At 40.8% G+C, this 23,892-nt stretch overlaps 1 protein-coding gene and 1 long non-coding RNA gene across 5 annotated transcripts in view; both read left to right on the top strand.

Annotated features, from left to right (window-relative positions):
- Positions 1-281: 281 nt before the first annotated feature.
- LOC125009809 (kynurenine--oxoglutarate transaminase 3-like) lies at positions 282-10,170 on the top strand. 4 transcript variants are annotated; one of them, XM_047588014.1, is made up of 14 exons: positions 282-327; positions 3,583-3,673; positions 4,060-4,118; positions 4,340-4,484; positions 5,648-5,797; positions 5,895-5,981; positions 6,736-6,858; positions 6,938-7,058; positions 7,420-7,496; positions 7,589-7,678; positions 7,781-7,967; positions 9,126-9,199; positions 9,279-9,365; positions 9,470-10,170. In XM_047588014.1, exons 2-14 carry the CDS (start codon positions 3,584-3,586, stop codon positions 9,524-9,526), a joined length of 1,347 nt encoding a protein of 448 aa, XP_047443970.1. In that variant the 5' UTR covers positions 282-327; position 3,583; the 3' UTR covers positions 9,527-10,170. The 4 variants fall into 4 exon arrangements, with proteins under 4 accessions (XP_047443970.1, XP_047443967.1, XP_047443966.1 ...); XM_047588011.1 differs by lacking the exon at positions 282-327 and adding an exon at positions 1,644-1,777; XM_047588010.1 differs by lacking the exon at positions 282-327 and adding an exon at positions 1,702-1,844.
- Positions 10,171-10,796: 626 nt separating this feature from the next.
- Positions 10,797-23,892, top strand: part of LOC125009611 — a 51,684-nt gene continuing 38,588 nt past the window's right edge. Inside the window, exons 1-2 of the long non-coding RNA XR_007112963.1 lie at positions 10,797-10,960; positions 23,435-23,497. This is a non-coding gene — a long non-coding RNA (uncharacterized LOC125009611). The remainder of the gene's footprint in view (positions 10,961-23,434; positions 23,498-23,892) is intronic.

The following is a 23,892-nucleotide window of genomic DNA, read 5'->3' as shown; positions in this document are numbered from 1 at the left end:
TCTTCTGCTAAAATTGCAGCGTGCTTCTGGATTTCACACGGGGAGTGAATATAGGCTCTCGGCCAATTGCAGGAACCTGAAGGAGTCAGCGTGCACTATGTGGCCTCGTGATTAGCTCAGCAGCCATAGGGGCGGGGGTCCCATTGGGAGCCTTTTGGCGCCGCCGTGGATGAGCTTGAACTCTCGGCTTTTGTTGAGCCGAGTCCAGGTGTTTGGACGTATTTTCCCTCTTGAGGAGTGGTTTAGAGATGAGACTCTGCTAGGCAGCGTTCTTTGACAGGACTGATTCCGTCTTGTGGTCTTTAATTTTTTTGATACATCTTTAAGGTGAGCCTTTTAAGAGGGAAACTTGTTAGTGTCATAACTTGTTGGGCATGTGGCATACATAAAAATCAAGACATATATATATGTTTAATAATAACAATCAATAACTCTTCCAGGGTATGTATGTGTGTATATATATATATATATATATATATATATATATATATATATATATATATATATATATATATATATATATATATATATATACACACACACAACTGAAATGAAATAAACAAAAGTAATGTTGTCAGCTATTAATCTCTAGTTTATGTTCCCTTGTTAGTAGAAAATATAAATATGTATTGTGCAGAAGTGGCAGGTGGTGTTATTATTGACGTTGAAGTTTTAGATACAACTTTTCTGATAAAAGCTTGGACTACATTTTGCCATGTATATATATATATATATATATGTGTGTGTGTGTGTGTGTGATCCCAAAGTGGGTGATCCCATGTGAACCCTTCCCCTACAAGCCAAACCCTTTAAACCAATCAAAAACCCATTGAAAAGACAGAGTGCTGTGGATATTGCATTCTTGGCAGGATCCAACGATTTGAAATTTCCAGGCCCCAGATAGGCATAGGAAAGAGACGGGACTTGTCAAAACTTGATGTATTAGAGCAGATTAATAAATTGTGACCGGAATCATATATAAACACACACATTCAAGATGTTCTTTGAAGGGCTGTTCCATACATGTAGGTTTCTCCAAATATAACCTCACGTGTGCTGTTAAATGTCATTGGGGTGTCAGGCTTCAGGCCCAGCCACGTCAACAATGCATCCAGGACTGTTTGATTGGATGTCGTGGCCCCCGGGGGCAAGACTGTTGACTTGGCTTTCAGAGTGTAAATGAAAACACGGTCAGAAAGTACTAAATAGTTATTGTCTATTTTATTTTAGCTACTAGCTACTTATTTTAGCTACTAACTGTGCATTATTGTAAAATCTCTATGAAAACATAAATAAAATAATAAAAAATAAATAAACAGGCGAAAAGCTGCGTTCAGGGTTGACATGTAGAAAGTCATATTTAATAGTAATTTAGTATTTTTTTTGTAGTAACCCGAACCGTTCTCAAGTTACATGACTCAATCAAGTCACCCCCGCTGGCATTGTCCACAAAACTTAAACTAGCTAGTCTCGTGCAGTTAAAGCCGGCAGAATATTAAAAATAGCAACAGTTTTCTGGTAAAGACTGCATTTTCAAAACTTACTTTCCCCACGTGCTAGTGTTAAAACACAATTCAAAGAAACCAGCAAAGTGACAGATTAATCAGTGCGTTTTGCTCAGTGACGTGAACGTTTACTGTTGCAATAAGTTAACATTTAATTTGCGTCGTCGAGTCTGTGTGTAAAAGTTTCCCATTTCCGACATCACTAAACGCAGCAGCAGGCCTCAGGGTGACAGCGTCTCCTCCTCCTGAGTGTGATTCACTACGTAAAGGAAGTAAGTAAGTAAGAAAGAAAGAAAGTGGCTGTCCCTGAGTCGGTGGCTAAACTTCTGTGACTATATGGTACGTGTTTCCATTAGAAGCACAATGTCTGTCATCACAGAGCTTCGTAATGAGGAAAAGCTGAGTCTGCCAACGCATCCGGAGCCTAAACACAGTAGCTAGATGTTAGCGGGACCCGTTAGCTTTAGCTAACATCTAGCTAGTTATGATTATAGCGTGTGGTTCATATCAGGAGTAATGTTCGTTCCTCATGGGATCCAGCAGAGCAACAGAGACCCGAGGGCGACTTCCAGGGGCCACGTTTTCTTGGAGTTTATGTGGACATTATAGGATAGGATTATAGGATATTTCTGAACCACATTAGCTTTGGCCGGGACACATTTTTTTTCCTTTAAAATAGCGCTTTATGCAAAAGAGGAAAACAACATCTAAAATATACAGTATTGCAATAAAAAACTTAAACAATATACAAGAAATAAACAGTACTTGGGGGAAAGTGCGAGGGGAATGTCGGGTTTTGAAAACTATTCTCTAATTATATGTATTACATAATCATACATTTACACGCTTGAATATGAAATGGATTTCGATCAAGAATGCCTAGCTCCAAACAAGCAAAGTATTTTTAAGTGCGAATGTCACAATGAGTGTGATATTTTCTGCCATAAATTTCTGTCTTATCTCTTAAGAGCGTTTGGTCAATTTTGGCATGTGGTCAGTGTGTTGGCCTGTGCACCTTCTGCAGGATTGTTGTGATGGACATTGGCGCCACCTGGTGTTGAATGATGGAAATCTGGGAAAGCGCTCTGTGACAAAATCAGTAGCAAAAAAAAACAAAACAAAAAAACAGTAAAGGCCCAATTTCAAGATCACTAATTAATCATTGTCTGTTGTGCTTATGCCTGCTGTTTATGAATTTGCACACAACATTAAATATTTAACTGCCTTATCCTCAAAATTTAATGTTGTCGTCTCTGTAGTCTTATATGTGTATCTATGCTAGTTTATTTTGAGTTTGCAGTTTCGGAGAAAAATACTATCTAAACCCAGGGATATTCAGTTTACAGCTGTAACTGATGTAATGCCATCTGTGAAGCTGGAATTAGCTGTATGTTTGCATTTCATCATCAGTGATTTGAATCATTAACCAACTGCGGAATAACTCTTCTGTTATAAGTAGATAATGTTCTGCTCGTTGAGATCATAACTTTCTTACTTAATTTTCCTCTGTATATTACTGCATATATTCCCACACATTCATTAAGGTATATACTGTATATTACCCACTAACTGAGGATAAATTGAATTTTATTTTTAGAACTGATGTTCTGCAGAAGGGCATTGTCTTCGCTAAAGAAAATTATTGGAGACCTTACATTTAATTATAATAATTCTGTAAAAAAATTCTCATAGCTACAAGATCAGATGCACAGTGGACTAATGGCACAGGAATAGGAGCGCTTTTTGCCTGAGACGCCTCTTTTTCTTTCTTTGATATTGAAGTAATTCTCGTAAAGTCAGTACTCCCAAGAAAATCTTTTAATCCTGAAGTGTGTGTCTACACATATAGGACTAGTGTTTTGCTGTGTCGTGCAAAAGAGGCACATCGTGGGGAAATGTGTGTTACTGACAGCATGCAGCAACTCCAGATGGATTCATGTGGATTCAGCAACACTTAGCTTAGCAAACAGCCAGTGTGACACAACAAGTGTATGCAGAAACGTAGCAGCTAAGCCGGAGTGAGAGAAGAAAATTCAACGACTGTGTTTTTTTTTCTCTGTGTTCTCATTTTGTGCAGCATGAACATTGCGCGACAGGTCCTGATCCGTTCCAGAATTACATGCCGTTCAGCTTACGTAAGCTGCAGAAGGAGGTTTTGTACTTCACAGGTAGGCCCTCGTAGAAAAGCTTTCAGTGAAGCTGTCTTACATGATATGAGTTAGCTACATTAGCTGGACCTAGTATGGACGGGATGCTATTTAAAATACCACAGGTGGAATGCACATGATTTGAGCTGCTGTATTGATGTCGCTGGAGAATTTGTATGTAATAAGTTGTATGTGTTCAAAATCCAGGCAAAGTCCCACCATGTTGATGTAGAGTAGCAGGCTTTGGTGGTTAATGATAATTTATTTTACTTCCATCACGCTTCCAGCTGCACCTCGTGTTCCTCTTATGCAGGCCGCCTGAAACTTGTTAAGCAGTTGTCATTGCAAGTGTCGCCCGTAACGTACGTGAATAATTAAAGCGTCATTTTTTTTCTGTTGCGTTGCAGCACATAATGTCACGACACACGCACGCCAAAAGAATTGAGGGCCTGGACAAGAATGTCTGGTAAGTGAACGATGAATTATTAAAAGCCAGGAGCAGGAGCTGGGAAACTTTAAACAGCGTGAGCGAGCGTAGTACAAGAACAGCTACAGCTCAACAGCAACATATTTAACGTATTCTGTCATGTATTTTGAAACCATGTCTCGTGAGCTTCTTTCACAATTAAAAGACAAGCTACTTTTTAGCGTGCTAATCTGGCTTCTGCTCTGTCTTTATTCCTTCAGGGTGGCGTTTACTGCCATGTCAGCAGACCCATCCATAGTGAACCTTGGCCAAGGCTTTCCAGACATCCCTCCACCGTCTTATGTCAAAGAGGCACTAGCGAAGGCAGTGTTCGAAGACCGAATGAACCAGTACACCAGAGGCTTTGTAAGTCTGATTAACTAAGACTCATTGGAGGCCGGACTGAGGAACTGAAGAACTGATTTTGATACTGGTCTAGTTTCCTACAAGTCATGTTAATAGTTAACCGATAAAAACTCATTTTCATTTTGAATATTCCATGTATCCTGGTTTACATTCTCTGCCCTACTAGTTGGCTCATTGCTGTGTCTTCAGGAGCGCCACTGACCTGGTTGAACTATTCATAATATTTCATAAATACGCTGATTTAAACTTCTCTTTAACTCTGATTACACACATTTAGTGATTGTGTGACCATGTTCAGAACTTGCACTAACATCTGTCCTGTGCAAACTGATGGCAAGTTACCACCTTTAGGTACTTGTGTTCACACCTAGAATTAAATTACGTCAGCAGTCGGGTCTCCAGGTCCGATAACAGTGTTGCGCTCTGCATTGACATAAGCACAGTAGCGCAGTAGAATATTCCACACTTAACGTAATCTATATATAAATAAAGTAATAATAATAGTAATAGTAATAATAAAAGACACAGACGATTGAGAAACTTCACTAACTGTCACACTTGTGTAGATCGGGTTTAGTTAAAAGTTACAAAGCCAACGTATATTCAAGTGCTCTCATAACTAATCAACAGACATCACTTTAGATGATTTTTGTCCTTTTCTGATGATCATTTTTTATGGTGTTCATGTGTGTTTTATGTCAGTGAATGAGGCAAAGCCACAAGAGCACCCCTGCACAGCAGGTGGTCTTTAGAGTGACTGAGGATTGTGCGTTCACACTACCAAAGCAACGTGACCCGTAACATCTCCACATGTTGTCAGAGAACGTTTCGCACCCGTACTTAAAGCTCTTCACTTGTGATCAGATTCCCCCAGGACGGACGTTAATGCAAGGTGTGATCGGGGCCCGGGATAATTGTATTCTGCACTCTGTCTGAACCTGGGTCTGTTCTGATGCAGTCAGATCAAGTTCAGCACTCAGATTCTCTTTTACCCCAACTCACTGTTTAACCAAATCCGTTGTTATCTGCAAGTGCTCAGTGAAGTTTCTGTCAGTAGCAGTGGCCTACCCTATCAAAATAAAATGTACGTAATGATAAGGTATTCTTGATTGTTTTAACCGTACTTTCACTAGTTACTGGTTCTTCTTTTGTTGACTGTAAAGGGCCATCCAACGTTGGTGAAGGCCCTTTCTCAGGTTTATGGAAAGGTCTATGGACGTGAGATTGACCCCTTCAAAGAAATCCTGGTCAGCGTAGGTGGTTACGGTTCCTTGTTCAGCACCATGCAAGCACTAGTAGAAGAAGGAGATGAGGTGAGGGTTTTTCTCTCCTTTATTTTACGTTAATAAACATTGTTACATGCGTCTTGTGTTCACAGTACGTTTATTTGTGTAATGTTCCTCCCTGCAGGTCATCATAATCGAACCTTACTTTGATTGCTACGTTCCTATGGTGCGAATGGCCGGGGCCAAGCCTGTGATGATACCGCTACGCCTTGTAAGTCAGTTTAAGTTTCTTCAATACTACATGGTATCCAACTCAAAACCTGTTTCATGATCAAACCAATGGGGGCTTAAAGGCTTGCAGCACCAGTTGAATGATTGAAGTTACTGACATCAAACATAGCAGATAATAACATTTCATTCACAACAACCTCACGTTTCAATTAGGATGTCTCAGATATTCTGCTTTATTTCACAGTAAATTGAGAATCCCGCACAGTAAACTAAAAAAAAATCACTTTTTTTATGGAAATAATGACTTAGACATGTTGTATTGTCCTTCAACAAATATACCATTGATGCATATATTAATACTTAACAAAAGAGCATGCTAACTTTAATGATGTTTTGTATTTGCCTGTAAAGGTTTTGTGTATTTCCTGGACATTAATCAGAAGTTACTGAAATTCAGTTCAATTTAATGGAAATTCAAAACTAACTTCTGATTCTGACTTTCATCTAAACTATATGGGACACAATATGAGTACAAGTACCATATACAGCGTGTCAGACTAATTAATCAGAACAACTATTTGAACACCAATGAACTCTGGACTGCACAATTTTTGAAATTCCCTCCGTTCTATTCAGTTCTTTTCAAAGTTTTTCAAGAGCTGCTGATATATAAAATAGTATTTTATATCAGCAGTAACAGTAGTAAGGTATTTTTAAAATACCTTACTACTGTTACTGCTGTTACCTACTGCTGTAAGGAGTTGTAACACAAAGTATCTTCTGTAAAATACCAGAAGTCTGGAAAGAAGACAATCTCCAGTGCTGACTGGTATCTTGACCCAGATGAGCTTTCCAGTAAATTCAACTCCAAGACCAAGGCTATCATCATCAACACTCCCAACAATCCTATTGGGAAGGTAAGTAACACACCCCGCTGATCTCCCTCTGAGTTTGAGACACTCGTGTGCTTTAGTCGTTCCTGTCTTCTTCCTGCAGATTTTCACCAGAGACGAGCTGCAGATGATCGCAGACCTCTGTATTAAACACGACACCCTGTGCTTCAGTGACGAGGTGTATGAGTGGCTCGTCTACAAGGGACACCAACATATCAAAATTGGTACGTTTTCAGTTAGCAAGTGGTGTAGGGTGTAAGAGCGAGTCACCATCATCCATCTCCCATTTGGAAGTGAAAGTTTAAGTTCTTTACATTTTTTTTTTTACACATAGTTACCAGGGCGGGAGCCTCAACACTATTTCAGTTAGCTCAACTCATCTGATAGCCTTCATCATTTGTCTGTTGCAATGAGCTGATCTCAGTCCGTTGTTGGTGTGATTTACATTTCAAGTGTTTCCGGCATAGTTCTGCAGAAAACACTAAATCTTCCTTTGGCATAAAATCCTTTGGCAATTTAAAAAAAAAAAAATTAGACCCTGAAATATTCTGAAGTACATTTAAATTTTGTTTTCTGTCTTTGCAGCCACTCTGCCTGGGATGTGGGACAGAACAGTTACTGTCGGCAGTGCTGGAAAAACTTTCAGTGTTACTGGATGGAAAGTAAGAAAAACTTGTCAGTTTAGATGGACATAATTCCCAATACTGAATAATTACTGCTATCACATTGCACAATTGGTATTTGTCTTTTCTAGCTCGGCTGGTCTATTGGACCCGAGCACTTGATAAAACATCTTCAGACCGTCATGCAGAATACTGTGTATACCTGTCCGACACCTATACAGGCAAGTTTGTGAAAGGCTTTCATGAGGTAGGCTCTTTAGAATTCCAGAGAAAGCAAGAGACAACTGGCTTTACAGTCAATTTGATCTTTTCTTTGTGTTCAGGAAGCGGTGGCACAAGGTTTACTTCTAAACTATGACATCATGGGCCAGCCTGAGTGCTATTTCACTTCATTGGCGGAGGAACTTGAGGGAAAGAGGGACCGCATGGCTGCCATCGTGCAGGAGGCTGGTATGACTCCCGTCATCCCGGACGGCGGTTACTTCATGCTTGTGGACGTCACATCTCTCAGTGAGTTGCTGCACTTTTTAACAGATATCACAAGTACTTAAACTTACAATGGTGTTGTCTAGTGTGTGTTGGAAACTCAAACTTTACGTGCACCATTCAGTTTTCATTTCCATATAATGCTCTAATTATCAGTCCCGTCATAGAACCCCTGACTTGTTGTGCACACAGTGTAGCACTTAGAACACTCATAATAAATAATGCTCAATAGATATGAGTAATAATAATATGCTAGGCTAGTCCAAAGGGTTAGGCTAACACATGTAAGTACTTGGATAACGCAGGGCTAGAGCTTGTGTAAGGTTTGACTCTCCGAGCTGTGTGAGGATTAATGAAGCACAAGACACAGAACAGATGTTATCGGTATTACGTTGAATATAAATACAGATCAGAAAATATTTGAAATATTGAAGCCCGTTCAGCTTCAGTTCAATCAAAGATCTCAATCAATTTAACATCAAAGCAATTTCGCTTCAACCAATTCAAAGTGACTTAGTCACTCCTTGACATTATGTGTAATGTCAGTGATGCAAAGGCAGTTCTTTGTTCAGTTCAGAGATGAAAAGTAAATGTGTTAAATGTTGATAGCCGTGTGCTAATCAACCATACCTACCACCTACCACACCATTAGAGAAAGGCATGAAGCTGTTAGGCTTAAAACCTCCCAGGGTGGTGAATTGGTGAAGCTTCTCAGACTTTTTCCGGTTCCTTCAAAGGCTCACCACCCATCCAAATTTCCCCCATCCATAAGAGTCTGACCAGTGTTCAGCCAAATGTTTGTCTCACAGCAGTGGCACTTTAGCATATCCAGAAATCGAGGCCTGTTAGCATTATCATTAATTAGCTTTAATACTAAACAGCTTCCAAACTTGTTTAGGATGAGATTTGGCTCATCAATCCAAGGGGTGAATGTGAAAGAAAAAAAATACTTCTTAAGTATAACAAAGAAGAATTATTGTCCATGTGAAAGGTATGTTAGGTGAATTTATACAAAAGGAGCTAAATTTAAGCTAATTTAAACTTAGACACATATATCCTATATACTATTATATGTCTGTACAATCAGGACAAGAATATTGTAACATTTACTGCAAGTTTAATATATTGTGTAACTAGTGACCCTTCTAGTAAAATAGCAACCCTGCTCTGTTTTCATTGTAGATCAGGACCTGTCACATATGGGTGACGATGAAGCCTATGACTACAAGTTTGTGAAGTGGATGATTAAAGAAAAGGTAAACATGCTTCTTAATTGTGAAAAATTGTAGCAATATATCTTAATGCTTATTTTATATGTGGATATATTTTATACAGAAACTGGCAGCTATTCCAGTTACAGCATTTGTTGGAGACGAGTCCAAGAAGCACTTTGAGAAATATATTCGCCTTTGCTTTATTAAGGTAAGTTAAAAGGGTCCAGTTGTAACAAACCAAAGGTAAAGATTAATATTTGCTAAGGTGCAGTTTCTTCTCTCTTGAAAAACACACCATCTTTGTCTCAACAGCAAGATAGTACTCTGGAAGCAGCAGGGGCCATCTTGAAAAACTGGAAGAAGGTTTAATGGGATGTGATGGCTAAAGTGGACTGCACACTAATAATATACCTTTTTTTCCTTTACTGATCTCCTTTCTCTGCTTTTTAGCCATCCATTAGCTTCACTCAGTAGTGTGTACACTAGTGAGGACTCTCCGAAGTTTAGGGGCTGGATTCTTGCTCAGGGTGCCTCAGACATGGATGCGAGGGGTGGGGTGACTCTTATGCATTATTAAATTGTTAGTAGATTGTGTCCTATGATAGGATAAAGGTCCCTGAAGTCAATGTGATTGAAATGAAAAACTCAGTTTATCATCCCAGAGTTGATATAAAACCGTTGGTACCTGTTACTATTCTGTGTTGTTTCATTTAGTATTTTGGAGTTGATATTCGCATAGGATTGTAGCAGCATACACATAGCAGAGATGTAAGCAATAAGGATGTTATGATCAATTGTTTTGTTTTGCTCTCGATCTTGTGTAAAACAAAGGAACGAAATGAACACATTGGATTGGCTGCGTGCTCAGTTTGATGTGTTCATTTTTAAAATGGCTTAGTCGGCCTAATACTAATCAGGACCTCGTCAGTTAGCAATGAGCTGCTTTGACTAAACCAATGCTGTGCTTTTTGTCTGCATTTTCTTTCCAATAAACCTTCAAGCTCTTCTTCAAACCTTCTGTTGTTTTGCAGTTATTATATTTAGTTTTTTTCTCCACACTCAACATGATAACCTATTTTTTTTTTTAAAAAAACTATGATTAAATACATTAATAAATAATAAAAAATACAAAATGTAGCTGTGCATGTTCGTGTTGAGGCCTGTGCCACAAGAGTCAATACAATCACCAACACCTATAAATGATAGAGGGGATTTGAATACACCTGTGAAATCACTTTGTTAGAGTAGGTTTTTCATTTTATGTGTATATATACATAGAGAGAGAGAGATAATGTTTTATTCAGCTATTGGCTTAAACCAATGGACAACATTTGTGTACAGTTTATACCTCAGTCTGGAGTAGGCATCAAGTCTGCTGCTCAATTTTGGCTCAATGCAGAAAAATGGTTCAACATGGACAAAGAAGACACTCAAAGAATGTTTTCATCTTGTCAGCCTTTCTAAAACGACTTAAATGAGGTTGTCCTAAACGTAGCTGGTCATTGTTGAGCGCTTTAAATGTATATTAAAAACTCTAAGTAACTAAAAAAAAAAAAAAAAAAAATCTAACTCGAATAACATACGTAACTTCCGGTCAGGTGAGTTCCCGCCATTGGCACGTTGGCACTGAACAGTTTGTTAGCTGGATGGAAGAAAGTCAAAGCTTGTTTATGAACTCACACAAGTATTCAGTAAGTTGTATTATATGTTGTATAAACTAAAGTGGAGATCACATCAGCGGACGTACTCAGATTGTCCAGAAGTGTTTGTTGGATCAACACGTGAAGCGACCAACTAAAGCAGGTACTGTGTTTCCCATCCAATGTTACAACTATGGCGGCCCGCCATGCTCTAATTTACTATTTTACTCGGAAATGCACATTTGTAGCAACTTTGTGCTCACGTTGTTTGTCTAATGCTCCCTATTTTCTTTTCTTGACATCATCCTCCCCCTTTTTTAGAAAGAGATTTTTCCAAATTTTTATTTGGTCAGATTTTCAGTTGAAAATCCGCCACTTTTGTTTGAGCCCTTGTTTTTTTCTTAAGAGATGGAGGTTTACAAATATTTTAAGAGTTGTTAAAAACTAGGAAACGACTCCAACACTCGCTTAACTTTATAAACAGTGGTTAGCAAAGTTAGGTTGCAACTCAACTGTTTACTATAAATTATATGTACTCGTTGATACTTTATGTAACCTTAAAGTCATTTGTCTCGAGAATAACACGTATCAAGAGACGTAATGTTTAGTATTCCTGCGCGTGAACTACATGAGCGTGGTAAATCCACTATCCGTGTTATTACGGTAAAATAAAAACGGACCGATGAGCTTTTTGCCATATACTGTATAAAGTAGGAATAATATCATGCAGAGGCTTTTAAAACAACCACAACAAAAAACGACAGTGTTCCATATAATTTAGTGGGAAAAACTGGGCTAGAGTATTTTTGGTAGCTAATAAGTGGTCACCAGTGCTAATGTTTGCTAACAGCCATTGCATGGTAGACTATGAAATACTTAATGGTTTAAAAGTTGTACAGAGTTGTAGTTGTTTTGTTGTGTCGAGCTCCATAACGTCCCATAACTGGTAAACAGTGTTATTTTTCACCCATTTAGAGATTAATAAACGCTAGCTAAACTACATCGGAATCGCGGAGCATTTATTATTATTATTCTGAACGTATCTCTGGATCCTCATGAATCTCTGAATGGTAAAATATAAACGGTGAAGTGGTAAATCAGGTTTCCTAATATTGCGAGTTAATTAAAAAAAGAAATAGAATGTGTGCACAATTTGAGGGCCAGAAACTGAGCCTGAGACAAACTTTAAATGCAGCATGTAGCTTCTTTCACACTCTACTGTGCAGTGTAGTGCAACAGCCCTGCCTTCAATTCTGGGTTTACAAAGATGGTAAGTTTCCTGTTTTTGTTGACTTTGTCAGAAAAGTGATAGTATCATTTTGTGTTTGTTATCGAAGCCGCTAGTAGCCGTCTGTGGTGTACTGGACATATATTGAAAAGTGTTGCTTACATTTGGTCCACCCCATTGATTAGATGAGAGTGGGTGATGCAGTTCAGTCTCAGTCTGCAACATCAGCTGAAGCGCAGTTATCGTATTGTGTTGTTTTATGGATTTTAGTTGACCAAGTCGCTTATTTCATGCAAACTGAACCAAAAAGACCACTGTTTTCATACATCATATTGTATTTTATTTGTAGACGGAAGGGAAATCCAGTTTATGTGGAGTGTGTGGCAGTCGAAATGAGAAACTCTTAATGTTAATCAGCTCATTCTACCTCTTTTTTTAATAGCTGCAGTTATATTAATTAACTCCCTCCCTATTTCTGCTTCATCAGTATAATGCATGCTATTATAAATACATTATCAGTTGAAGGTGATCTAAATGATGATGCTTTAAATTGGTGGAGAAAAATAGTTGGAAGGCACTATGAGCGACCTTTTTCACAACAGACATTTTAACTGGCCAGAGCCTCTCAGTGAGCCATTCCTTGGAAAGATGTGAACACAATTATGTGAATGAGCTGACAATTACCTAAATTCAGTGGCTCAAATAGACAGCTAAAAGCATCGGGTAAATGGCTGAGAGCTAAGAGTAACCAGAGAGGCAGTTGCCTCTACCGTGTAGTTTAATGTGACTTTATCTGCCTCGTCTGTAGCAGTGCATCAGAGGGAAATGGTTTGGTGCCGCTGGTTTAAGCCACTTGAGGGAGACAAAGTACATCAGACTGAGACTCAAATCTGACTGTCCACGTTCCATGTAGTATGTGGTACTTTTCGGGGTTGGGATATTGGTGCAGTCCTGAGCACTGTCATCTCACAGTGATGGACTGGAGGCCCGTCCAGGGTGTGACCCACATCTGGTCCAATGCAAACCGGAATATTCTCCTGCCCCCGTGACCCCAGGTAGAGTAAGCGGTTATAGATAATTAATGGCTGCAGTATTTTTCTTCCTATTTTACGGCAGCGATGGGAAAAAAAACACTAGCCAGTTAATTGTGTGCTTCATTTTTATTTAATTTAGTGTTCTCACACGTGACATCTTCCTGTGGAAATGTGGAAGCAATAGTTGTGGTCACATTAACGCCGGGAGAAAATTTAAAGTGATGCACAAACTCTGTAGAGATAGTTGTAATGTATACACACTGATGTGAGCCACACATGTAAAATATTAAAAATAATCAACACCTAACTGTACTTGTGACATGTAGTAATAGTTTAACGAGCTGTTTATTTGTAAATCATATTCTTTCCGTACATGAAATAGATGTTTGTGCGTAGACCATATCAACTCCACGATGAAACACTGATCAGCTGATCAGGCATAACATTGTGACCACTGACAGGAAAGGGTTACAACACTGACCATCTTGTGACAGTACAGTGAAAACCTTTGAACCTGACATTTGTGTAGATGTTAGACATGAACCACCCACCTAGACCAGACCAGGCACCCCCACCCCATAGCAACGACACTCCCTGATGGCAGCAGCCCTCCCCAGCAGGATGCAGCCAGACACAGGCGCAAACATAAGTGGTTTAGAAACAACTAAAAAAAAAAAAAAAAAAAAAAAAACAGAAAACAGCACAAGGTGTTGATCTGGCCTCCAAATGTACTAGATCCCAAACTGATCAAATGCCAGACACCACAGGACACCCTCAGAAGGCCCATGTCCGTTCTCTGATCAGTCACAGGTGTTTTGGAGGCAAAAGAGAGAAGTTTGACAATATCAGGAAGGTGGTCATACCACAGAACAATGCGCTAACTCACTCTTTGGTGCTATTCTATGTCATAAAGCAAAGATCTTCTGGGCCAGTCAAACTGTTTGGGTGGGTTTTATGCTTTGACGGGCAGAAGAGGAACAGGGTCGTAGTCGTGCAACTGAGCACTGTTGCGTTGAGTGGCTCTGATATGATTCAATTATGTGCAGATGTATTTTTTATTTTTTTTTCTCTGTATCAGTTTGAACTGGTTGAAACACGCCCCACAATGAAATCCAAATGGGTACCAGACTCGTATCCTGATAAGAATTGAGTCTGACCGTGCCTGGCTAAAAGATTGTAGCATTCTCGAAAAGAAGAAGTAAAATGAAATAAAAATGAAAATCAGAAATGGGCGAAGCACTTTTTAATTTGTCCAAGTGGTTCTCGGGACAAATGACGGCATCCCACGCCCGTAGCGTGTCGCTGTGTGCCCTGAAAGTGCGTCTCGGTAAAATATCCAACTTAAAGCTGTTTCCAGCTGTAATAATCAACAGTGATGTGCCTGCGCTTAATTTGGCGGAGGAAGAATTATCTGATGACATGCTTTGAATTGTAGCCTCGGAGTTAATAGTCAACGTTCCAAGCTACTTGGCATGAAATTGTGCTGTTGGTGGGGATGAAGGTGCTCTGTTCTAGATTAACATCAACACGCCATGGCTGTGTTGAACCTTTTCAATGTATGCAAGCTAATGATGTCATGGAAACCAGAACCTGGGTTTTGTGACCGCGCACAAAAAAAAAATCCACCTGCATCTTGGACAAAGGCTCCGTTTCCTTTGCATACGCATTTCTGCAACTAAGTCCTTTGCTCTGTCCCCCTACTGTGTCCACGGCCTCATGTTTATACAATGTCAACAGCTAGCCCATCGAGTAATTTGATCCCCGGGTCCGTGGCACCAAAGAACTAGAAATTCTGAACTGGCTAGAGGAGGAGGTTTTACTGTGACTTGAGTGTGCAGCATTAAAACATTACACAGATTAAACATTTTGCCCGTTTCTCAGTATTGCTTTCAGTTTAAGAGTTATTCAGTTCTCCTTTACATAAGCTCCCCAGCCTTGTCTCATGCATTATCTGCCACGTTGGGTGAATCGTCCGTACACGGGAAATACCCTGAATCATAAATGTTTAATACCACATAGATGTCACGTAGTGTGAGAACCGGTGCTGGGAACACAACTGTAGTTTAAAAAAAAAAAAAAAAAATCTGATTAGGATTATCACGCAGTCTGCTGCTATCAGACATATTTAATGTGCAGTTTCCAGATCCCCGTGGATTAGACGTCTGTCGGCGTAATGCCGGCGTAATTTATGTTAATTATTTTGATTGTGCCAATAATCTAATGTCACGATCCTGCCACGGAGGGGGATTTAGGTTAGTGTGGCCATTAAAATGAGACCAGATGTTTGTGTTGTGCTGCGCTGCCTCTAGGTGGCCACGTTGGTCATTTTATGCAGGTTGAAGATGGTCGGCCAGACTCGGTGCCCAGACGGAGCCGGTGCAGAGGACGGCCTCGCGCTATTTCCCGTCATTTAATTAAGTCACTTCGCTCGTGCCGAAATTGCGTCTCAAACACATGTGGCTGAAGTTTTTCCCTCAACTGTGGCGAGTTGCTTGAAATTTCTGTTTCTAACACTACGAGTGAGGCAGAAATATCCACCTTTCTTTTGGCTATCTAGTATCAGACTTTGACTCCGGCTCCTACATTTGTCACAGTGCCACTGTGTAGCATCTTTTTAGATGCGGTGGCGTCAACTGACTATCATCAGAATCTTGTAATTGTCCAAATGAGCCAGTCTCCTCTGCTCCTTCAGTGTTTTAAATGGAAAATCACAAGGCCAAGTACATGGGGTTGTCTGTCAAGACATCCCTTTTGCATCCTCCGGAGTGAAAAAAAAGAAAGAAAAAAGGCTGCTTTCACAAGCTGAAACTTGCTGCCGGAGTCGATAATTATTGCTGCCACAAAGTAAAATTTTCCAATTAAGGAAAGAAAGGCAATTGTTACGCATTTGTTTAGCATCAAACATCGGCACAGCAGAAAAAAAATCAGAACTAAGCCTCCGAACATATAAATTAGACTAATTCGGCGGCGTTTTTTACAGCATATGTTGTATATCCATTGTGACGGAGGCATAAATATCTGTGAGAATTTAAGGGGTGTGCCACGGCACCCCCCTCCCCACATACCCCCCGCCCCCAAACGATGTCCGCTCTCACACAGGCCATATGGCAGTGTGTGCCCGGCTCTTACTGCCAGCCCCTGCTCTCTCTCTCCGCGCGGGCTAACAGCTTGCTGGACACGTAATTAATTTGCTTAGGCGTCTGCCATTTATTTTGCAACCTACATTTTCTTAATTGGACAAAGGAGGCTAAAATCAAATGGATGTTTGTGGGTCCGTTAAGGCTACTAATTGCGCGGCGTTTGCAAGATGGCGCTCGCTCGTGGGAATACAGAGTCAGGGGTGACGTCGGGGAGGAGTGCAGCGAAAGCATCAGACGTTTTTTTTTACTAATGCGCTCAGTGGAGCCTGTGTTAAAGTATGCAGAGGAGAAGAATGTCGATTAATATTTGGGGGGAGGGGGGGGCACTGACGAAAGAAATTCAGCGAACGTGAGAAAATCCCTTCTCGTGGACGAGACGTATTTTACACGAGTTGTATTGTTGTAATGTGTCATTTCTGCTGTTGTCCCGACTTGTTTACAGCTTAATGGAACCCGACAAGGCCCCCGCTCCCTCCCTCCCTCCCTCCTTCCTCTCCTCCGTTACGTCACTTTGCCCATGCTTCTTCATCTTCTTCTTTTTTTTTTTTTTTAATTCACAAAGCAATAACTGTCTGTGTAAGCAAAGTCGAATCAGACTCGGAATATGAATTTAATCAAGTTAATTGACTAGTAAATGCAAATGTTATTAGGAGGCGAACGCGCGGCATAAATCAAGCAAGCCCGGGTTTTGTATTTTGTAAACATCAAAAGATGATGATGAAAGTTGTTATCTAAATGATCCGAGCGATAGAAAATGTGTATAAAGAGAAACCGTTAATTAGAAATCCTGAATATGAAATGGGTCTCTCATTGTATTGCGGTTCCATTTAACACAGTTCCTCCATGCTCAATAATTAAAAAATGCCAGTATCCTCAGATAGCAAATAATTAGCCGAGATGGATTAGAAACATTTAGGAGTGTCGCGTGAAATGATACGCCCGAGATATCGGCAGCTTTTTTCGTTTCCACGCGCCGTGGAACTTTTTTTTTTTTTTTTTTTGCGTCTGCACCACATTTTTCTTTCATGTCTGGGACTTTTCTTTAGTTGCCGAGGCGTGGACGCGGCGTGCCAGGGGTTAACGACAATACAAATGACTGCGTCTCGTTCCGACTTTAGGGGGATGAGCCCGGGAAGCCAGTGCCTGCAGCAGCCCGGGCGGAAAGGGGTGTTCGCGCGGCGCCCCCCCCCCCCCCCCCCCCCCCTCGAGCTGAGCGAAACGTGGGCGCGCGGTCCACGCCGGCATTCCCTGCTGTTGTTAATCACCTGCCCCCTTCCCTCTCCTTCCCAATCTCACCCCTCGGCCCCCCTCCCTCCCTTCGCTTCCTTCGCTCTCTCTTTTCCCCTGCACTGATTTGCAAGCGCAGATTAATCAGAGCATGGGGGCCTTGATGAAATTTTGCTGTTATTGTTCCCAATTTTAGCAACATCTTTTATTGTCTTCATCATTCATTTACAGGAGGCAGAAAGGGGAGGGGGAGTTGGTGTGTGTGTGTGTGTGTGTGTGTGTGTGTGTGTGTGTGGGGGGGAGCTGTGTCAATTATGCAAATGATGTTGCACACTTCTGCAGATTACTTCATTCGGCCGCCATTGTTTGTGAGAATTTAATTATTAAATATTATTATGCTCATGTTTCCTTCAATTTTCCCAAGCTTTGTTTCAATTCCGTCTCTCTTCTCCAGCTGCTCATCCCTCTCCCGCTCCGTGCCAGAATCAAAGCGGGGCCGGGCGCGCCGGAGCCAAAACAAACTCGCCTCCGTTTAATGATTTTGAAGTTAGTACCTCGCTCTCATCTGCGGCCTCAAAATTGTGATTGGGAAAAAGGCAGCGCGCGTCCAGTCTAATGACCGTGAATTGAATTCGAGTTTATTCAAAACTGACATTCAATTATGTCGCACCTAATGATATTTTAATCTCTTTTCTTTAATTCCCAGGAATTGGCTTTTCAAAGGCTTTGTCTGGCAGCAACACAGACGGCCTGAATAAAGAATACAGATTGGTATTAGATCCCGGCGATGATAGGGAAATTAAAGCTTTTATAGTTCACACGCTCGGAGGGAAGGCAGTGGTCTCTTATTAGACATTTCAACTTGCGTTTCTTGAAGCCACTGCGGCCATCTTTCCTCTGACACGATAAGCTGGAAATTCAGATTTGGCAGTTCATTTTTAGAAAGCATTAATCAATTTCTACCGACTTCTATTTGATAGTGCGCGATTATTTCAGATCGTAGCCTAGATTGGCTTATGATGATTCGATCATGCTGATTGATCCTTGTGAATTTTATCATTTGCTGTCGTAAAAAAAGAGCTATTTAAATTATATAAAAAAAAGAGAGAGAGAAGTGCTGCTGATAGACGCGGACCACTGAGTCAGAAGTTTGAGCTGAACTTAAGAAACTGTCCGTACAAACTCCACCTTCTACATCTTATAAGATTAGTCCATTGACTCGTATGCTGCAGCTTTCCCGACTGATTTAAAGATGGCTATTTTTGACTTGATCGTTCTCAGAGATGTTATATGCCACACTCTTGCCCAGTTAACTGACAGAATAATTGGCAGTTTTATCGAGAGTGAAAATAATCCTTGGTTGCAGCTGCAATTTGCTCTCACTACTGGAGCTATAAATTGAAGACTCTCTCCTCAATTTATCAGACTCTTAAGAATTACACTTGATTCTAGGCAAAGGGCCTGTGCTCGGCAGTGACAGCTTTTGTGTGAATACCTACTCCTTCCTGTGTGTGACGGAGTGTGTAGTTTATGTTGTTAAACTTTTGTCAACCACATGACCCGAGGCTGCTTTCTGATTGGTTGCTACAGACATCCTGCACTGAGCTGTGCCAGGGACACAACCACTTTTATCAGCAGTGTAGATTGTTTTTATTTATTTATCAGGTAATTTGAAGATATTCAAGGTTTATCAAGTCAAGACATGACGTTAGTTGACTTGTGATGCGGGACAGTCCAGTTTGAGTGAGTGTGTTTACACGGACAGTATAAATGGAGCACCCTGTTGTTGTGTTTGCGCATGTAAACATTAGAAACCTGAGCAAGACCCTATCTTGGTTTTGAGAATGTGTAGGTCTTTCTTTAGCCTCCTGTCCTTGGGATGGGCTACATAGGCAAGAAAATACTTTTAAAATTCTTCTGGCTTACCGGGACATCTGTGGGTGAACACTACATTTACATTTAACCTGAACCCAGTGCGTACGTTGTTATATGCCATACGTCATCATTAAGTGGCTGTAGTGTATGCACAGTTACTCAGAAATCATCTGCTGAACCACCACCTAACATCATCATTGTACACGCAAGGTGGGTTAAGTGTCTTGCCCTAGGGTTAGGGTTACGGTTAGTAACCATTCGGCTATTGGACAACTGCTGTACCTCCTGAGCTACTGTCGCCCCTAAGATTCTTGTGAGACCATCCATACATCCATACATCCATACATCCATCCATCCATCCAGGTGTGTTTTGTTGCTGCCGACACCACTTGTGAGAGATCACGTTATCGCCACATGACTGAATCCTGCCCGCTGATTGGCTTCTGAGGCACAAATGAAGACTTTCATGCACCTCTCCTTTACAGTCTATGCGCCTTCCGTTCGTTTTCTTTTCGAGATGTTATAAGTATTCGATAATGTAAAACCGTCAAAACAATGTTTACGATACTGTCGTAGACGATGTATATCGCGCACCTCTAGTTGCGGAGTGGGGCCTCTGTGGTTCATCTCACAGATACTTGATCATTTTTGGATCTAGGGAATTCAGAGTTTAGTTCATTTAGTTCACCTTGTGCTGATTTTCATGTTTTTTTTTTCCAGTTGTTCCTTTTTAAGTGTGTGTGCCTGGTCTGGTCTAGGTGGGTGGTACATGTTGATAAGTAACACCTACCCTAGGGGTCTTCAAACGTTTCTTAAATATACATCATTTTGCATTCTATATTAAGCTTATTCCTTTACTAAAATACGTTGGATTCATGTTAATGTGTATGTAAAGAAATTTAAATTTGTGGTGGGGAAATAAAAAAAAATGTACAAAAAATGTCTAATCAACCAAAGATTTTGCGACTCCCCTGAAGTACCTCCACGTTCCCCATGTCGAAGAGCTTTGATCTACACAAACGCAAGATCCAAAAGTTTACCAACAGAACATTTTTTTGTCACACAATGGTCAATGTTATTTACTTCAGCTGTCAGTGGCCACAATGTTACGCCTGATCACCTCTACGTTCATCTCATCCTAGATTTGAGCATCAACTAAAACAAATCCTGTACTGGGTAGTATTCAGGCAGAGGGACAAAGGTTTCCCAACATTTACAGTAAAACCAAGCCAGGTCCCAGTGGAAAACTAATGAAACACTGCCGCCGTGCCATTCATTTGTTGCTGGTTTGCGTTGTCAACACCGGGACGCCTGCGCTGACAGCATGCAGTAATCAGTGACCGGGATACTGGTATTTGTCATGTGTGCGGGGATATGAATGACCACATTTCTCTGTGTTTCATGTAAACGCCATGTCCCCAATATAATCAAAACCGGATAAACCTCCCAACGAGGAGACTGGTGCACATGTAAACACAATCTGGGGAACTGATGAGTTTCAGGTTGGTGGAGCTGCTGCAGAGAAAGGAAAGTGACGACATGTATGCAGTTTTGCAATTAAAATGAACTAAAATCTATCTGTACGGTGCATTTCTAAATGAAACATTAGGAAATTGGTTGAAATGGAATTAAAAACAAACATAATGAACGAAAAAAAAGATCTGCGTCAGCGTTTTTCTTCATTCTGATGACAGTATTTTTCCAGCCAACCTACTTTAAGGTTGTTTAAAGTCTAGCAGAAATAGGGTTTATTATGAGGTAGGTATACTCCAGTTAAACTTAAGTACATAATCTTATTTTTTCCAGTTTGGTAAAAAAAATGTCCTGAACGTACGTGCAGGATTCCTGCGGTCTATCTCGTGCGCATGCCTTTCCTCACCACAGGTTGCTGGTGGAATTACACACCAACTGCACCTTTGACTGCACCAATTTAAAGGGACAGGATGGGGTCATGAGACGGCCTCATGAACGGTCTTGTGAAAGGGAGCGGCTGGTTCATGAGGGGTTGGGGGCTGGGCCTGAAAAACATAACCCGAGGAGCGCTTTCTCGCTGATTATTCATTGACGTTTCCCTGCCTCGTGGGATACTTCTATTCCTGACAGTTGCTCCCTCGGTGGGTGTGTTCAGCGGCATGTCCGGCGCCACTCGTCATGTTGGCCGTGGCCGTGGCTGGGAGGAACAGCTGTCTGTGTTAACGAGGCCATGGCTGCGCAGACCAGTGAGGCGGCAGTGCTCGAGCAGACCAGAGCACCACTCAGGCTCCACGAGGCCCCGGGATACGTAAACAACGACTTAATGAGAATGCGTGCCATTACTGTAATTAACACAGCTCACGTCAAGCACTGTCAGCTTTCAAGAGTTTCAGGAAGGTCTTGCATTACATTGAAAAGGCTGGCATGCAATGACCAGAGGCTCTGCCTTCTACATTCACAAACCACCTTGTATAGGGTATAAACACACTCAATAAAACAGTGCATAAAAAGATTACAGTCCACCATCTGTAATTAAAAGAACAAGCATTAATCTCATTACCCACAAGATGTAACTTTTATGTTCTGGGCTATAATTACATCTGAAGTATTTGTTTTTTTTTTTCATTTTAATTTTCACAAGAAATACACGAGTCCCCATTGAAGTGGAAATATCTGTATAAACATATTATGTTCAGTGAGTAAAATTAGTATTTTTCCATCCTAAGTCTAAATGCTTTGGGAAAGACCCTTTAAGTATGTGAAATTCATCTTAATACTATGTTCTCCTTTCCATCACAATTTATCAGTTTTGCAACAGTCGTAAATCCCAGTCTGTTTATGCACTTATTAGCTCAGTCACCCTGATAATAGTGGGACACAAAATACCTGAAGTCGTACTGTGGCAGGTAAGGCGGAGGATTGTTTTACACCATGCGGGGTATTGTAACGAAACCTCGGCTCATTTGGCAGCTTCCACCACATGTTATGTGACGTTGACCAGCAGAGACAGAGTCGTGAACCGAACTCCAGGTCTCTGCTCTCACAATACCCATGATCTCTGGCTGCTGTTAAGGCGAAAAAGCAAAGAGAGGGCTTAAGAGGTTCCATTAAAACTAACACAAAATTTAGTGTACTTTTAGTGAATTGTAACCCTTGTAATGGCAGTGCGATTTGAGAATTGTAATGTACTTCTGCCTCAAATATTTTTCTAAGCTTTGGCCTTCAACTTAGAAAACTTTTTAGGCAGGTGTTCATTTTTTCGGACTGATTGAATGGGGTGATTATAGGCATATAAGTATTCCAACTGTGACATAAAATTTAGTTTGGGAACCTTTATTTTTGGTCATGAAACAGCAGCTGTGACTGGACCAGAACCAGTACACTATGTTGCCAAAAGTGTTTGCTCACCTGCCTTTACGAGCATATGAAGAGTGACATCCCATTCTTAATCCATAGGGTTTTCCATAAGGTTTAGGAGTGTGTTTATGGGATTTTTTTGACCATTTCTGAGGTCAGACACTAACTGTGTTTCCATTAGTTTTTTGCAAAACAAAAGCGATGTTTCTGAAACTTCGATAAAGTACGCTTTGTTCGTGTTTCCATTGAAAGGTGCTTCCCAAATGAGCTGTAACTCTCATAAAGTCTCGCCATGTCCCATAATGCACTTAAATTTCCGTTGTGCGAGACTTCACTTTCAGGAACATGGACTTCAGATGAACTGGTCACATGACCTCCCGCGTCATCTCCGGTGACACCGGCGATAAAGGAATTGCGGAAAGAGTGTTTCCATTGCACTTTTGCGAACTTTTATATCAATACGTCTGAAAAACCACCTCACGAGAGTGTAAAAATGTTATAGCGATATATTTGAGAGGTTTTTCCATTACTATTTTTTTTTTTTTTAATTGCGATATTTGGGTTTTGGGCATTTCTAGGGGCAATGGAAACGCAGCAAGTGATGTTGGACGGGAAGGCCTGGCTCACAGTGTTCGCCCTAATTCATATGGTGTATGTTGTGTCTCTTTTGCCAAGTCTCATGGCAAGAAAGCACATCCACAACACTTGATAAACACGTCTTCATTTGAGGGCAGCATTAAAGTGTGGCAGCAGACAGAATGTTTATAAAGGCGTTTTTCACTAATACAGTTTTGTTTTCATAGGAGCAACCAGCCTCCACTGTGAGCTTTGCCCGGTTGGGAGGTCTCCATCTCCATATAATGGTGGTAAGTGTTAATATTCTCTTTTATGCACTGTGTGTGCTGTGGTGTTTGGATTGGACAGCAGGAAATGTGGCTTTCAAGACAAGACCCCGGTGGTCTCAATAAATAAGAAAGATACTTTTGGAAGCTTGCTACCTGGTGTGTATCTTGGACTGTTGGGCCACTAAGACTTCATTAAGAATTACCCAAAGGTCAGTGGAAAGGTCAACATCAGTCTGTGCATAGATACTAAGCGTATGGATCAACTGCTGATAAGTTAACTGTGCTCCGAGTTTGGGTCGTGAGCATTTTAATGAACTTTTGAATGTCTTCACTGGGCTCATTTTCAGTGTAACTTTACAAGCGATTTAGGAACACGTAGTGAGCAAATATACAGGCTTTAGATTCACTGATGATGA

The sequence above is a fragment of the Mugil cephalus genome, chromosome 6 (assembly GCF_022458985.1).
Source record: "Mugil cephalus isolate CIBA_MC_2020 chromosome 6, CIBA_Mcephalus_1.1, whole genome shotgun sequence".
NCBI lineage: Eukaryota > Metazoa > Chordata > Actinopteri > Mugiliformes > Mugilidae > Mugil > Mugil cephalus.
The sequence above is the reverse complement of the archived record's forward strand: the minus strand, read 5'-3'. Positions and strand labels throughout refer to the sequence as shown.